At 41.4% G+C, this 14828-nt stretch overlaps 1 protein-coding gene across 1 annotated transcript in view; it reads right to left on the bottom strand.

Moving 5' to 3' along the window:
- ZMYND12 (zinc finger MYND-type containing 12) overlaps positions 1 to 14648 on the bottom strand; it is a 34576-nt gene extending 19928 nt beyond the window's left edge. The window contains exons 1-3 of the mRNA XM_068965851.1: positions 14524 to 14648; positions 2548 to 2689; positions 942 to 1113 (exon numbers count right to left, since the gene is read on the bottom strand). Coding sequence (XP_068821952.1) covers positions 942 to 1113; positions 2548 to 2689; positions 14524 to 14633 — 424 coding nt within the window. The 5' untranslated portion in view covers positions 14634 to 14648. The remainder of the gene's footprint in view (positions 1 to 941; positions 1114 to 2547; positions 2690 to 14523) is intronic.
- Positions 14649 to 14828: the final 180 nt, after the last annotated feature.

Raw genomic sequence — 14828 nt, 5'->3', positions numbered from 1 at the left:
ATGTGTGCTGTCTGCTAAGCTCTGTACTCGCTGCTCTCAGAATCGCCTCTCCCATCAGTAGGAGCAGGTTCCTAACTTTGTTTGAACTGAGTGACTCCAACACAAAGGTAGACACAGATGGATACCACACTCGAGCTGAGTCAACACAATTCTTTTTTTCAGGAATTTAACATTGGAAATCAGATGCTAATTAGTTTCTATTACCCACCTTGAACATGGAGGATGTGTAAATTCAATGTAAATTCAGCTACACAGGATATTTTGAGGTAGCTGTCTTCTGCAGTAAGCAGAGGGTAGAAAAAGCTTGTCTGCAGAGATGGATAATAAAGCAGAATGCAGAGAGAAACAGAGACAAGACCCAAGAGAGAGAAACAGCACTAGCCTTGGCTTCTTATAGCATTCAGAGTCTAGTATCTCACAAAGCCTCCCTTCCTTTAGGACACTCCAGCATCCTAATAAATTTCCTCCTTTTGCTAAGGCCAGCTAACATGGATATGAGTCAGTTATAACCAAAAGTCCATGACATCTCCTTCCCCACCTTGTGCCAAACTTTACAACAATCCCGTTCTTCCACAAAATGTGTCTTGGTGCTATTGCCAGAGCTGGACATTTTGGCCATTAATATGACCCAATATGGACTTACCTGGTGGCTCAGCAGTAAAGAATCCGCCTACAATGCAGGAGATTGCCTGCAATGCAGAAGATGTGGATTTGATCCCTAGGTTGGGAAGATCCTCTGGAAAAGGATCCACTCCAGTATTCCCGCCTGGAAAATCCCATGGACACAGGGGACTACAGTTCTGTAGTCTCTGTAGCCCCTGTGGGCTACAGTTCATGGGGTCGCAAGAGTTGGGCAGGACTTAGTTACTAAACCACCACCATCATGACTCAATATAGCACTTCTTCCTGGTTCCAGGGGGTCTCTAGTCAGCTTCACTTACCAAGGCTGGCTTCGGCCAACAGCAAGTAAGCAGGCACCAGCTCAACTGAACTCAGGCCGTGCACATTCATGCGAAAGCGAAGAGAGTGCAAAGCTGCTGGGACAGCATCTTCATGTTTTCCTTCAAAGATGTATTTCTGGGCAACGGTGTAGCAGAGTTCAATCAAATGCTTCTGCGGAAGAAAAAATGAGGCTATCTGAGACATCTAAGGGTAAAAGGTTATGGTGGTTATAGGTACCCCTGGAGATAAGGGCAACACCTAACGACCTGGTCAAGAGCCCATAGTGAGCCTGCCCACATTGAGGTGGACTTGAGACCCAAAATAGGTGATTAGAAAGGAAAACTCTGGACTGTGAGTTCCTGTGAGGATCCAAGCTCCAGAGACAAGGATCTTTTCATCATAGGTCAGTACTTGGTATAAATGAGTGCTCAATATAAAATTATTAAATGAATATTATTATGTTCTTAATAAAATTTTAGTTTAGCAAAACTGTAATGTTTCAGGACAGTTTAAAACTTTCTGCCTTTCTGAGTTAATTTTGAGACAAACATATTTTTCCTTCTGGAATTATCCTGCTTAGCTAATATCAGAAATAACTTTGACTCTGCATCATTCTAAGGCCACTCTCAAAGTGTCACTATACTAAAATCAATGAATCTTTTGTTTTGAGATTTATGGCTTATAAAGCATGATTTTTTTTTTCAGAATAACTGAGATGCTATCAATGCCATAATAATAATTTTCCCAATCTCCTTTATTTATTAACCAGTATATTCATACATCATTTCTTGACCTTCTACTATGCGCCTAGGCTCTTATCACAATACTTAGCATGTTAGGGAGCTACGGCTGAATTTTGTAACTCCAAAATTCCTAAGCTTTTTTAAAGATTTTTTTTTATGTTGACCATTTTTATAGCCTTTATTGAATTTGTTACAATATTGCTTCTGTTTTACATTTTGGTTTTTTGGCCACAAGGCATGCAGGAACTTCGTTCCCTGACCAGGGATCGAACATGTACCTCCCGCACTGAGAGGCAAAGTCTTAACAAATGGACCACCAGAGAAGTCCCCAAAATTCATATGATGAAGCCCTAACCTCTAGTACCTCACAATGGGACTGCATTTGGAGACAGGGCTTTTTAAAGAGGCAATCAAATTAAAATGAGGTAATGGGGTATCTCCTAATCCAATCTAGTGGTGGCTTTATTAGGGGAGGAAATTTGGACACGAGGGATGTGTGCACACAGAGGAAAGGCCACAGGAGGACACAGAAAGAAGGCGGCTGTCTGCAAGCCAAGGGGAGAGGCCTCAGAAGGAATCAATCCTGTGGACAACCTACAGTTGATCTTGGACTTCCAGCCTCCAGAATGGTGAGAAAATAAATTTCTGTTGTTCAAGCCCCCCATCAGTGGTACTTGGTTACGGCAGCAGCTCTAGGAAACTAATACTGCAGTGATTCAGCAAATTTGCGGACAACTGACTGAATGGAATTGAGGGCATAAAGACATAAAACTACACCTCTGCCTTCAGAGGTTGCAGCTCTTTCACTGGGGCCGCTGTGCTGCACCCCTGGCCTAAACCTGCAGCGCCCCACAGGCCCTACCTGCCGCTGCTGCAGCTGCTGCAGGCCATGCTGCCGCTCTTCCTCCGAGTTGCAGAAGGGCATGGAGGTGCGCAGGGGAATCAGGAGCTGACAGATCTTCTCGTGGATGCTGCCCCAATCTGCTCTTTGATGAGCGACACCACTGACAACGGAAACGCAACTTCGTTATCCCTACCCTGGGCTTGACCGCAGATTCTCCTGGCCCTATTGCTGGCCGGGCCCTAGGGACTAGAAGAGTAAGCTCAGCACAGACCAGGCAGGGAGCCCAAAGCCATTTCTGACACCAATTGCTCTTCCTTCACATGGTAATTGGGTCGGATAAAGACCAGGGGTGTGTGGGAGGAGTGGTGGGAGGATATTTCTGCAGGCCATTAGGTGGTGATGCTGTGGCTATTCCGCTTTTCTTCTTCATTAGTAACAACAAAGACAACGTTAACACTGTATTGGTCTAAGGTCTTTTTCAAAATATCTGAACACTGAAGCTGATGAATTTAAGGATCTTTTTCTCAGGGAAAGGAGAGAGCCTCTCATGAGACTCTAGGAGACACTTTCCTTACAGCTGGGGCATGGCTGGGGCATGGCTGGGAAGAGCACCATTTGCAGTCTTCTGTGCTCCGGGGCGGCAGTGGGGGGTGGGGGGGCATTTGCATAAAACACACTGTGAATATCCTCCAACCCTAGCAGTGCGACAGGTGGTCTCACAAGTAACTGTTCAACTTTTTGCAAACAAGCAAACAAACAAAAAAACATTTTTTAAAGGTAAGGAAGCACGGGTATGGAGAGTAAGTAGCTACTCTAGGCCAGTGTTCCAAAGCCAGTATGTTTTAGCTCTCCAGAGAAAAGCACTGTGGCAGTTTAGTTTACAGCTTTTCTGACTGTTTTATGTGCATATTTAATATTTTTTAAACACTTAATTGGACAGCACAAATATAGAACGTTTGCATCACTACAGAAACATTCTGTTGGAGAGCACTTCGACAGACAGTCCACTCCCATTCCTTTTATTTTTTTAAATGGCCACACCATGCAGCCAGCAGGATCTAAATTCCCCAACCAAGGAAAGCGCCGCTGGGCCACCAGAGCCCAGGGAAGGGACAGGGAAAGTAACAAACCACTGGACCACTAGGAAATTCCCTCCCATTCCTTACACAATTTCCTCTATGAATGACTCCTGTTGCAGTGAAAAGGAAAAAGAGGAATGAGTTTTTCTTTCACTTTCTTGAGAATAAAGAAGAAAAAGAGAACAGTGAGCAGGCCTGAACATTCCTAGTTTTTATTGCAATTGTTCCTAATCTGTAATCTGTAACTGTTTGCTCTTCTGGCCCCTAACTCTGGACCTCATGCGAAAAGTTGACTCATTGGAAAAGACTCTGATGCTGGGAGGGATTGGGGGCAGGAGGAAAAGGGGATGACAGAGGATGAGATGGCTGGATGGCATCACTGACTTGATGGATGTGAGTCTAAGTGAACTCCGGGAGTTGGTGATGGACAGGGAGGCCTGGTGTGCTGTGATTCATGGGGTCGCAAAGAGTTGGACACAACTGAGCGACTGAACTGAACTGAACTCTGCAGGTGACTGCAGCTATGAAATCCATGAAATTAAGACGCTTGCTCCTTGGAAGAAAAGCTATGACAAAGGTAGACAGCATGTTAAACGTAGACAGTGTTTGTCATCACTTTGCTGACAAAGGTCTATATAGTCAAAGCTATGGTTTTTCCAGTAGTCACATGTACAGATGTGAGAGAGTTGTGTGAGGACCATAAAGAAGGCTAAGCACTGAAGAACTGATGTCACTGAACTGTGATGTTGGAGAAGACTCCTGAGAGTCCCTTGGACTACAAGGAGATCAGACCAGTCAATCCTAAAGGAAATCAACCCTGAATATTCAATGGAAGGACTGATGCTGAAGCTGAAGCTCCAATACTTTGGCCACGTGATGCGAAGAGTTGACTCATTGGAAAAGACTCTGATCCTGGGAAAGACTGAGGGCAGAAGAAGAGGGTGACAGAGGATGAGATGATTGGATGGCATCATCAACTCAATAGCCTTGAGTTTGAGCAAACTCTGGGAGATAGTGAAGGACAGGGAAACCTGGCATGCTGCAGTCCATGGGGTCACAAAGAGTCACACATGACTGAGCAACTGAACAACACACCACCATATACAAAATAAACTCAAAATGGACGTAAGACCAGAAACCAAAAAGCTCCTAGAGGAAAACAGGCTGAATACTCGCTAACATAAATTGTAAAAATATTTTTCTTTGGATCTGTTTCCTAAAGCAAAGGAAATAAAAGCAAAAATAAACAAATGAGACCTAACGATACTTACAAGCTTTTGCACAGCAAAGGAAACTATTGACAAAATTAAAATACAACCTAATGAAGAGAAGAAAATATTTACAAATTATGTGACCAATCGGGGATCCCAACCCAGGGATCGACCCCAGGTCTCCCACATTGCGTGCAGACGCTTTACCATCTGAGCCACCAGGGAAGCCTAATAAGGGGTTAATATCCATCATATATAAATAACTCAAACAATTTAACATCAAAAAACAAACAACCCAATTTAAAAATAGGCAGAGGTGCTGAGTAGATATATTTCCGAAGAGGACATCAGTTCAGTTCAGTTCAGTTCAGTCGCTCAGTAATGTCTGACTCTTTGCGACCCCATGAATTGCAGCACACCAGGCCTCCCTGTCCATCACCAACTCCTGGAGTTCACCCAAACTCACGTCCATCGAGTCGGTGATGACATCCAGCCATCTCATCCTCTGTTGTCTCCATCTCCATCTCATCCTCTGTCATCCCCTTCTCCTCCTGCCCCCAATCCCTCCCAGCATCAGAGTCTTTTCCAATGAGTCAACTCTTCGCATGAGGTGGCCAAAGTACTGGAGTTTCAGCTTCAGCATCATTCCTTCCAAAGAACACCCAGGACTGATCTCCTTTAGAATGGACTGGTTGGATCTCCTTGCAGTCCAAGGCACTCTCAAGAGTCTTCTCCAACACCACAGTTCAAAAGCATCAATTCTTTGGCGCTCAGCTTTCTTCACAGTCCAACTCTCACATCCATACATGACCACTGGAAAAACCATAGCCTTGACTAGACAGACCTTTGTTGGCAAAGTAATGTCTCTGCTTTTCAATATGCTGCCTAGGTTGGTCATAACTTTCCTTCCAAGGAGTAAGCATCTTTTAATTTCATGGCTGCAGTCACCATCTGCAGTGATTTTGGAGCCCCCAAAAATAAAGCCTGACATTGTTTCCACTGTTTCCCCATCTATTTGCCATGAAGTGATGGGACCAGAGGCCATGATCTTAGTTTTCTGAATGTTGAGCTTTAAGTCTAGTCAAAGCTATGGTTAAAGAGGACATGCAGATGGCCAATAGGCAGATGAAAAGATACTCAATATTGTTAATCATTCAGTTCAGTTCAGTCGCTCAGTCGTGTCCAACTCTTTGCAACCCCACGGACTGTAGCATGCCAGGCCTCCCTGTCCATCACCAACTCCCAGAGTTAACTCAAAATCATGTCCATTGAGTTGGTGATGCCATCCAACCACCTTATCCTCTGTCACCCCCTTCTCCTCCTGCCTTCAATCTCTCCCAGCATTAGGGTCTTTTCTGAGAAGTCAGTTCTTCACATCAAGTGGCCAAAGTATTGGAGTTTCAGCTTCAGCATCAGTCCTGTCAATTAATATTAAGGACTGACTTCCTTTAGGATGGACTGGTTGGATCTCCTTGCAGTCCAAGGGACTGTGAAGAGTCTTCTCCAACACCACAGTTCAAAAGCATCAATTTTTCGGCATTCAGCTTTCTTTATAGTCCAATTCTTACATCCATACATGACTACTGGAAAAACCATAGCTTTGACTAAACAGACCTTAGTTAAATGTAAATCAAAACAGCAGTGAGATATCACCTCACACCTGTCCGAATGGCTGTCATCAAAAAAGAACACAAATAACTAATGTTGGCAAGGATGTGGAGAAAGGGAAACTTATACACTGTTAGTAGAAATGTAAATTGGTATAGCCACTGTGGAAAATGTTATGGAAAATTCAAAAATAGAGTTACTATATGACCCAGCAATTCTACTCCTGGGTATATACCCAGAAACTTTCATTTGAAAAGATATATGCATATATATATATGTATACACACACACACACACACACACACACACACACACACACACACATATACTTCCCAGGTGGTGATAGTGGTAAAGAACCCACTTGCTAATCAATTCAGGAGATGTAAAGAGACAGGATTTGATCCTTGGGTTGAGAAGAGCCCCTGGAGGAGGGCATGGTAACCCACTCCAGTATTCCTGCCTGGAGAATCCCATGGACAGGAGCCTGGCAGGTATACACACACACACACTGGAATACTACTTAGTTAAAAAGAATGAAATTTTGCCAATTGTAGCAATATGGATGGATTTGGAAGGTATTATGCTAAGTGAAATAAGTCAGAAAAAAAATGCTGTAAGATGTCAATTATATGTGGAATCTAAAAAATACAAAACTAGTGAATATAACAAGAAAGAAGCAGAGGCACAGATATAGAGAACAAACTAGCGGTTATCGTTAGGGAGAGGAGAGGGGGAACAATATAGGAGTATGTAGTTAAGACGAACAAACTATTATGTATAAAACATGGTGCAAGGATATATTGTACAGCACAGGGAATATAGCCAATATTTTATAGTAACTATAAATGGACTATAACATTTAACACTATATTATACCCTGGAACATATGTATTATTGTATATCAACTGTACTTCTATTAAAAAAAAAAAAAAACTGAAAAAAAAAAAGAAAAGAAAATCTATTGACCATAGATGTATGTGGACTTCCCAGGTGGCGCTAGTGGTAAAGAATCTGCCTCCCAATTCAGGAGACATAAGAGACCCGGGTTCTTTCCTAGGGTTGGGAAGAACCCCTGCCAGGAGTGCATGGCAAGCCACTCCAGTATTCTTGCCTGGATAATTCTGTGGACACAGGAACCTGGTGGGCTACAATCCATAGGGTCACAAAGAGTTGGACATGACTGAAGTGACTTAACATGCATAGATGTATGCGCTTAATTCTGGACTCTCAATTATATTCCATCAATCTATATGTTTATCCTTATGCCAATATCACACTATATTTCTGTAGCTTTGCAGTAAATATTGAAATTGAGAAGTGTGAGTTTTCCAACTTTGCTCTTTTTTGAGATTGTTTTAGCTTTTTTAGGTCCCTTTCATTTTCATAGAAATTTTAGGATCAGAGTGCCCATTAATGCAAGAATGATGGTTAGAATTTTTACAGGGATTGCATTGAATCTGTGGCAGTGGTGGTGGTGTAGTTGCTAAACTGTGTCTGATCTTGCAACGCCATAGACTACAGCTCACCAGGCTCCTTTGTCCATGGGATTTCTCAGGCAAGAATGCTGGAGAGGGTTGCCAGGTCCTTCGCCAGGGGATAATCCCCACCCAGGGATGGAAGCTGGGTCTCCTGCATTGCAGGTGGATTCTTTATCGACTGAGTCACCTGGGAAACTATTTCATATTAAGTCTTCCTGTCTATGAGTATGAAATCCCTTTCCATTTATTTAGGTTTTGTTTAGTTTTATTCAACAATATTTTGTTTTTTTCCAGTGTATGTCTTTTACTTCTATGATTAAATTTATTCCTTTATTTAAAGTGCTATTGTAAGTAGAACCATTGTCTTAATTTCATTTTCAGATTGTGCCTTGCTACTGTACAGAAATATAGCTGATTTTTGCATATTGATTTTATATCCTATAACCTTGCTTTTTTGTGTGAGGGGTTTCTCTATATAAAGATCATACTTTTACTCCTTCATTTCCAAGCTGGATACTTTTTATTTCATTGTCTTCCCTAATTGCCCCAGCTAGAACCTCTAGTTCAATGTGGAAGAAAAGTAATGAAAGTGACATTCTTGCCTCATTTCTGATTTTAGAGGGGAAAACTTACTGTCTTCAACTATTATATATGATGTTACTGTTGTGTTTCTCTATGGTGCTTTTATGGATACTCTTTACCAAGTTACAAAAGTTCATTTCTATTCCCACTTTTTTAGTGAAAGTCACTCAGTCATGTCCAACTCTTTGCAACCCCATGGACTATACAGTCCATGGAATTCTCCAGGCCATAATACCAGAGTGGATAGCCTCTCCCCTCTCCAGGGGATCTTCCCAACCCAGGGATTAAACCCAGGTCTCCCACATTGCAGGTAAATTCTTTACCAGGTGAGCCACTTGGGAAGCCCAAGAATACTGTAGTGGGTAGTCTATCCCATCTCCAGCCGATCTACCCAACCCAGGAATTTTGTTAAGTGTTTTTATCATAAATGGAGTTGGATTTTGCCAAATGTTCCTGTATCTATTGAGATGATTATGTGATTTTTGTCCTTTATTCGATTAATGTCCTTTGTCCATTAATTTGATGATGTTGTATATTGATTGATACTTTTATGTTGAACCAACTTTGAATTCCTGGGAGAAATTCTGCTTGGTCATGATATATAATTCTTTTTATATTCTGCTGGATTTGGTCTGCTAGTATTTTGGAAAGGATTTCTGCATCTGTGTCATAAGAGGTATTGGTCTGTGGTTTTGATGATTTTCTCTGGTTTTGGTGTTAGGATAACACTGGCCTCATAAAACTAGTTGGAAACTATTCCCTCCTCTTCTAAATTTTTTAGAAGGGTTTGTGAAGAATTGTTAACACTTCTTTAAATATTTGATAGAATTCACCAGTGAAATTGTTCTGGGCTTACTTCTTGAAAAGCTTTTCAATTACTTAGCTAAATTTCTTTAATTATAGATCTACTCAGATATTATATTTCTTCTTGAGTCAGTTTCAATAGTTTGTGTCTTATTAGGAATATATTTCACTAGGTTTTCAAATTTTTTGGCATACAATTGTATGTAGTATTCTCTTATAACTCCTATTACTGCAAAGTTAGTAGCAATGTCTCCACTTTAATTTTCCAATTTTAGTAATTTGATTCTTCTTTTCTTGGTCAGTCTAGCTAAGGTCTTGTCAATTTCAACCATTTTAAACAATCAACTTTTGGTTTTGTTAATTCTGTTTATTGTTTTCTTATTTATTTCGCTGAGATGGTAGAGTTAGCCTGCAGTGTGGGAGACCCAGGTTCGAACCCTGGATCAGGAAGATCCCCTGGAGAAGGAAATAGCAACCCACTCCAGTAGTATTCTTGCCTGGAAAATCCCACGGATGAAGAAGCCTGGCAGGCTGCAGTGCATGGGGTTGCAAAGAGTTGGACACGACTGAGCAACTTCACTATTTTCTATTTCATTTATCTTTGCTGTAATCTGCACTATTTCCCTCCTTCTGCTAGTTTTGGGTTGATTTTGCTCTTCTTTCTCTTAGTTCTTAAAGTGTAGGACTAGGTTATTGATTTGCGATCTTCCTTCTTGTTTAGAGTATTTGTTTACAGCTATAAATTCCTTTCTAGGTACTGTTTTTACTGCATCCCATCAGTTTTAGTATGTTGTGTTTTTGTTCTCATTTCATTTCAAAGCATTTTTAAATTTCTCATGTGGTTTCTTCTTTGACCCACTGGTTGTTTGAGTGTATTATTTCTATGTATTCATACATTTCCCAAATTTCCTTCTGTTATTGACTAATTTCATTCCATTGTGGTTGAAGAACATATTTTATATATTTTCAATCCTTATAAGTTTACTGAAATTCTTGCATGATATAATATTTGGTCTACCCTGGAGAATGTTCCACATGCATTTGAGAAGAATATATATTCTGTATTCTGTAAATGTCTGTTAGGTCTATATTGTTGTTCAAGTCATATTTCTTTGCTGATATTTTGTTTAGTTGTTCTATTCATTATTAAAAGGGGAGTTCTTCATTTCTATTGCCTATTAGATACTTTTATTTAAAGGTGAGAAATTTGGCTGTTTGCTTCCATTTACACATACTCTAAAATAGGTAACAATAACTGAGGGCAGGGATTAGCAAAGCTTTTCTTGGGGCCAGATAGATAATCAATTTTGGGCTTTGAGAGCCATGTGGTCTCTGTTGCAACTACTCAACTCATTGTTGCATAAAAGCAGTCACTGCGCTCAAACACTCTCTTGCCTTCCTTTCTTCTGGGACAAAGAAATGAATAAAGTATTTGCTTTATAAACTGTGACGGCTCTCATACAAGTGACAAAAAGCATTTTAAAGGGTTTTTTGATAGAGAATTACTGTAAACAAATTAATAAAAGCACTTAACAGTCAGAATAAAGAAATAAGTGAGTTCCACAGGGTATTTATTAAATAGGGGCTTAGTGAGTAATTGTGTGAGCAATGGAAATATTAACTTACTTAACTGCCTGAACTTTTGTTCCACTGAGCGCATTTGCATATCTTGTCTTTCTAAAGAAAGGGAGCATATTTTATATATTTATGAGCTCTCTGCTTATTCATCTGTATCATCCCTAACAGTTGTCACAGGGCCATGCATAAAGAAGGATTGAAAAAGTATGCATTCAAATCAGGGATCACGAGCAAATAGCTTGTGGGTTAGAAATGTTTTGTTTGGCCATTACCATGTTTTTTAAACTGAAGTTGAAGACTGTTAGGCAGGGTCTGAATTCTCCAGTTCACCACAGATCCTACTATTGAAAACCACTTGACTGTTTTCTCTTCCTACACAGTGAGAGCATTTTTATTTGTGCCCCATTTGTTAAATGAAAGGAAAAATTATTGCAAATTACTCTTATCTCTATGCTACAACTTACTAACCTATACTACTAAAGCCTCTTTTACCTGTAATGTTGCAGTGTACTTTATAAAATTGCCTTCTCTTAAAAACATCCTATTTCCTGGGAACATTCTCACAGTCCAAAACAGAATGATATGCACAAGATTACACAGAATGTAAAAAATAAATGAATTTATAGGAAAAGAACATAAGAAAATTCACCAAAACGTGAAGCTATTAATTATCTGGATTGTGAGGTTATGAATTATTTTTCATGTTTATATTTTGTATTGTATTATATATTGTATTCAGTAATTTCAAGTTTTCTGCACTGAGCATGAATTCCATTTGCAATCAAAAACTTCTTTTGCAAAAAATTAACTTTCACAAATTCAAGTTGACTTCCCTTCCTGATCTTTAAATTTGGAGTGAGGAAAAACAGTATCTATTGAGTGCCAACTTGATCTCAGGCATGGCACTAGATGCTTTACATTCAATCGTAAAAACTCTATAAGGGGGAACTAAAAGCCCTCATTTCTGAGATACAGAATGACTATCACAGTTTTATTTTCTGGAAAAATCATGACCTCTCTAGGACACAAGGATATAGGTATCTGGAGAAAAGTTAGGGGGAGAGGGGAAGACCTTAAAAATAATTAAAGGGAGTGAAAGAAGAGAAAGAAAATATAGGCGGAGAAGGGCATAGGAAATAATAATTTATTCATGGTTTCATCAAATATTTAGTTTCAACCATTTCAAGCTACTTTGCTGGAGACCATAGGGTATACACAGACGGGTCTGAAACAGATCAAAGATAACATATGACAGTCCGTCTACATATTAAACATAACACTATTCTGCATTAATGGCACGGCATCCTGTATTAATGGAGCATAATAAAATTGAGCTAACAGGCTTACCAACGACTAAAATGAGTCAGGGAAATGAGTCATCTGAAAGATTACAGAGTAACTACAAAGTGAGTTGAGAGGAAGGAGGAATTACTTCTGGGCTTGAGGGATGAAGAGGACAAGGGAAGAGCTGGATGCTTGTATCAGGCAATGGAGTCTTCTCTCTCTCCAGAATGCCAGTCCTGCACTTAGAAGTGTTTACTCAGGACTTCCCTGGAGGTCCAGTGGTTAAGACTCCACGCTTCCAGCACAGGGTACAAGGGTTCAAACCCTGGTTGGGGAACTAAGATCCCATAAACCACACAGCAAAAACAAAAACAAAGAAAAAGTGAAGGAAAAATGTGAGAGAGAAAATGAGATAGAATTTAGTTTGGGTTTAGCAGAAATACCCCTTTGAAGAAATAACATTTCTGAGAAGAGAAAGATGAAAGGGAATTAGGAAGAGCTGTGACTGTAGAGAAAAATTCCCAACAGAGGCTACAGGCTGGGCAAAGACACTGAGGGAGGAAAGGAGTTGGCAAATTGGAACCGAAAGAGAGCCTCTATAACTGCATCCAGGAAAAGAAGGGTGAGTGTGGTGGGAAATGAAAGTAGAGAGGCAGCCAGGGCTTTGTAGTTTCTGCTACAAATTCTGAATTGTATTCTGTATGCAATAAAGAAACAACAGTGGAAACAGAGATGCTGCCCCTGCACTCCGGGAGCATACCACTTAGTGAGGGGCACAGACCACTATACAAATGATTTGAATCTCTCATAAATGTGAGGATAGGGGACATGACGAGTGCTGTGAAAGCACTGAGGAGGCACACTGGATTCAGTCCAAGAGGCATGTTCACTCTCCACTGGGACCACTGCAATTGAGAAGCTATGTAGCCTTTACTTTCCAGTCTAGCTTCACACTGATACCTGTCATCTTTCCTTAATACAAATGAGAGCATGTGAAAACCATCCATGACCCCCCAGAGGATAAACTCCAAACTTCTTGATCTCATATCACTGTTTGGCCCTAACTTTTATCTTCTTGGTATAAACTTCTACTACTACCTATCACAAAGATTTTCAAACTTTTAAAAAATCAACCTATAGTAGGAAATACACTTCACTAGTACAAACACATATCCACATAAAACACAAGTCTGAAGAAACAATTCAAGTAGGATTACTCTGATACTTTCTAGGTTTGTTTCCCCTTAAAACGCTGGTTGTGATTTATTTATAACCTGCTAATGGGGCATAGACAGCAAGCTGATAGTCGTAACTGCTCTTTCCACCACTACCTTCTCAACCCACCTCTGAGCAAAGTCTGTTCTCTCACTCTCTTACCAAAGCAGTCCTGGATGCAAGAAGCGCCTTTCCTTTTCTTCTCTACTTCTCATTCACCTAGCAACTTCCATCTGATCTTTCAAGACTTTGCTCAAATATTACTTCTTCAGAGGAGACTTTGCAGATACCACCCCAGTCATCATGCTTCCATCCTTAGAGGTCCCAGGGAATAGTATTCCCTGAGTGACAGCACTTGTCATATAGGGTTATGTTATAACTTAAATTTTTAAACAGGTTAGCCTGCTCTGGACTAGGTTTCTGAACGTCAGCAACCTCATTGTCTTATCTCAGGCCCCAAATGGGGTCCGATCTGAAGCAAAGGTCAGGGGATGTTATGCTGGAGTAAATGAAAACTAATATCATACCCTTCCCATACCGTCGCGATCCTGGCTGTGCACCGACAAACTAGCTTTCCATCTGTTCTTCAAACATAGCAAGGTCTTCCCTCCCTCGGAGCCTCACTGTGCCACTGTTCCCCCAGCGTTTCTCGGGCGGGCCGTTCCTACTCAGTCATATTCAGTCCCTAGTCTACCCTCAGAGAGGCTGTCTGCTCAACCTCCCATCACGTTTCCTTTGTCTTTAAGGCATTGTGTTGTTGTTATGGCCGACTCTTGCGCGACCAAATGGACTGTAGCTCGCCAGGCTCCTCTCTCCGTAGAATTTCCTAGGCAAGAATACTGGACTACTCTCTCGAATTATTTTGTTTGGTCTGTTGGCTTATTTATCTAGCTTTCTCATGACAATATTACTTTTTTGGGAGACGTGGTCTCCCGAGTGTCTCCCCAGTAACTTCAGCACCTAGAACACTGCAAGGCGCACAGCAGGCGCTCCACAAAACATCTGGTGACGAACGAGCGAGTGGAAGAGGAAGCAAACGCAGACACTGAAGTCTTAGGGACCTGTCTTGAAGCCTCCTAGACTCTAGAACCTAGAGGGTTCCCTGGCTGAGAGGGAGAGGATTGAAGCGCCCAGGGGCCATGTTTCAGGGCCTACCAGTAGTAAGTGACTGTGCAGGCCCCGCACACCCGCTCGGCCGGGGCTTCGCACACCTCACAGCAGAGCCGGCGCCCCTTGGGCACGGCCAGAGGGTAGATCACGTTCATGCCGCGGCAGACGGTGTTGTCAGTCTCTAGGACGGTTGCCCGGCGAAGACACACCGGACGGCGGCGTCACGTGACCGACACGCCGCAGCCTCACCCCCCGCATTTGGAGGGTAAGGGGAGGGACGTGTGGCTCGACTGACAACTTGGAGTGTGTTTGTAGGGTAATTTTTTTGAAATGAAGGAGGAAAAAAAAAA

Source organism: Capricornis sumatraensis, chromosome 2 (assembly GCF_032405125.1).
Source record: "Capricornis sumatraensis isolate serow.1 chromosome 2, serow.2, whole genome shotgun sequence".
Lineage (NCBI taxonomy): Eukaryota > Metazoa > Chordata > Mammalia > Artiodactyla > Bovidae > Capricornis > Capricornis sumatraensis.
Note: the sequence above shows the minus strand (reverse complement) of the source record. Positions and strands in the feature narration are given on the sequence as shown.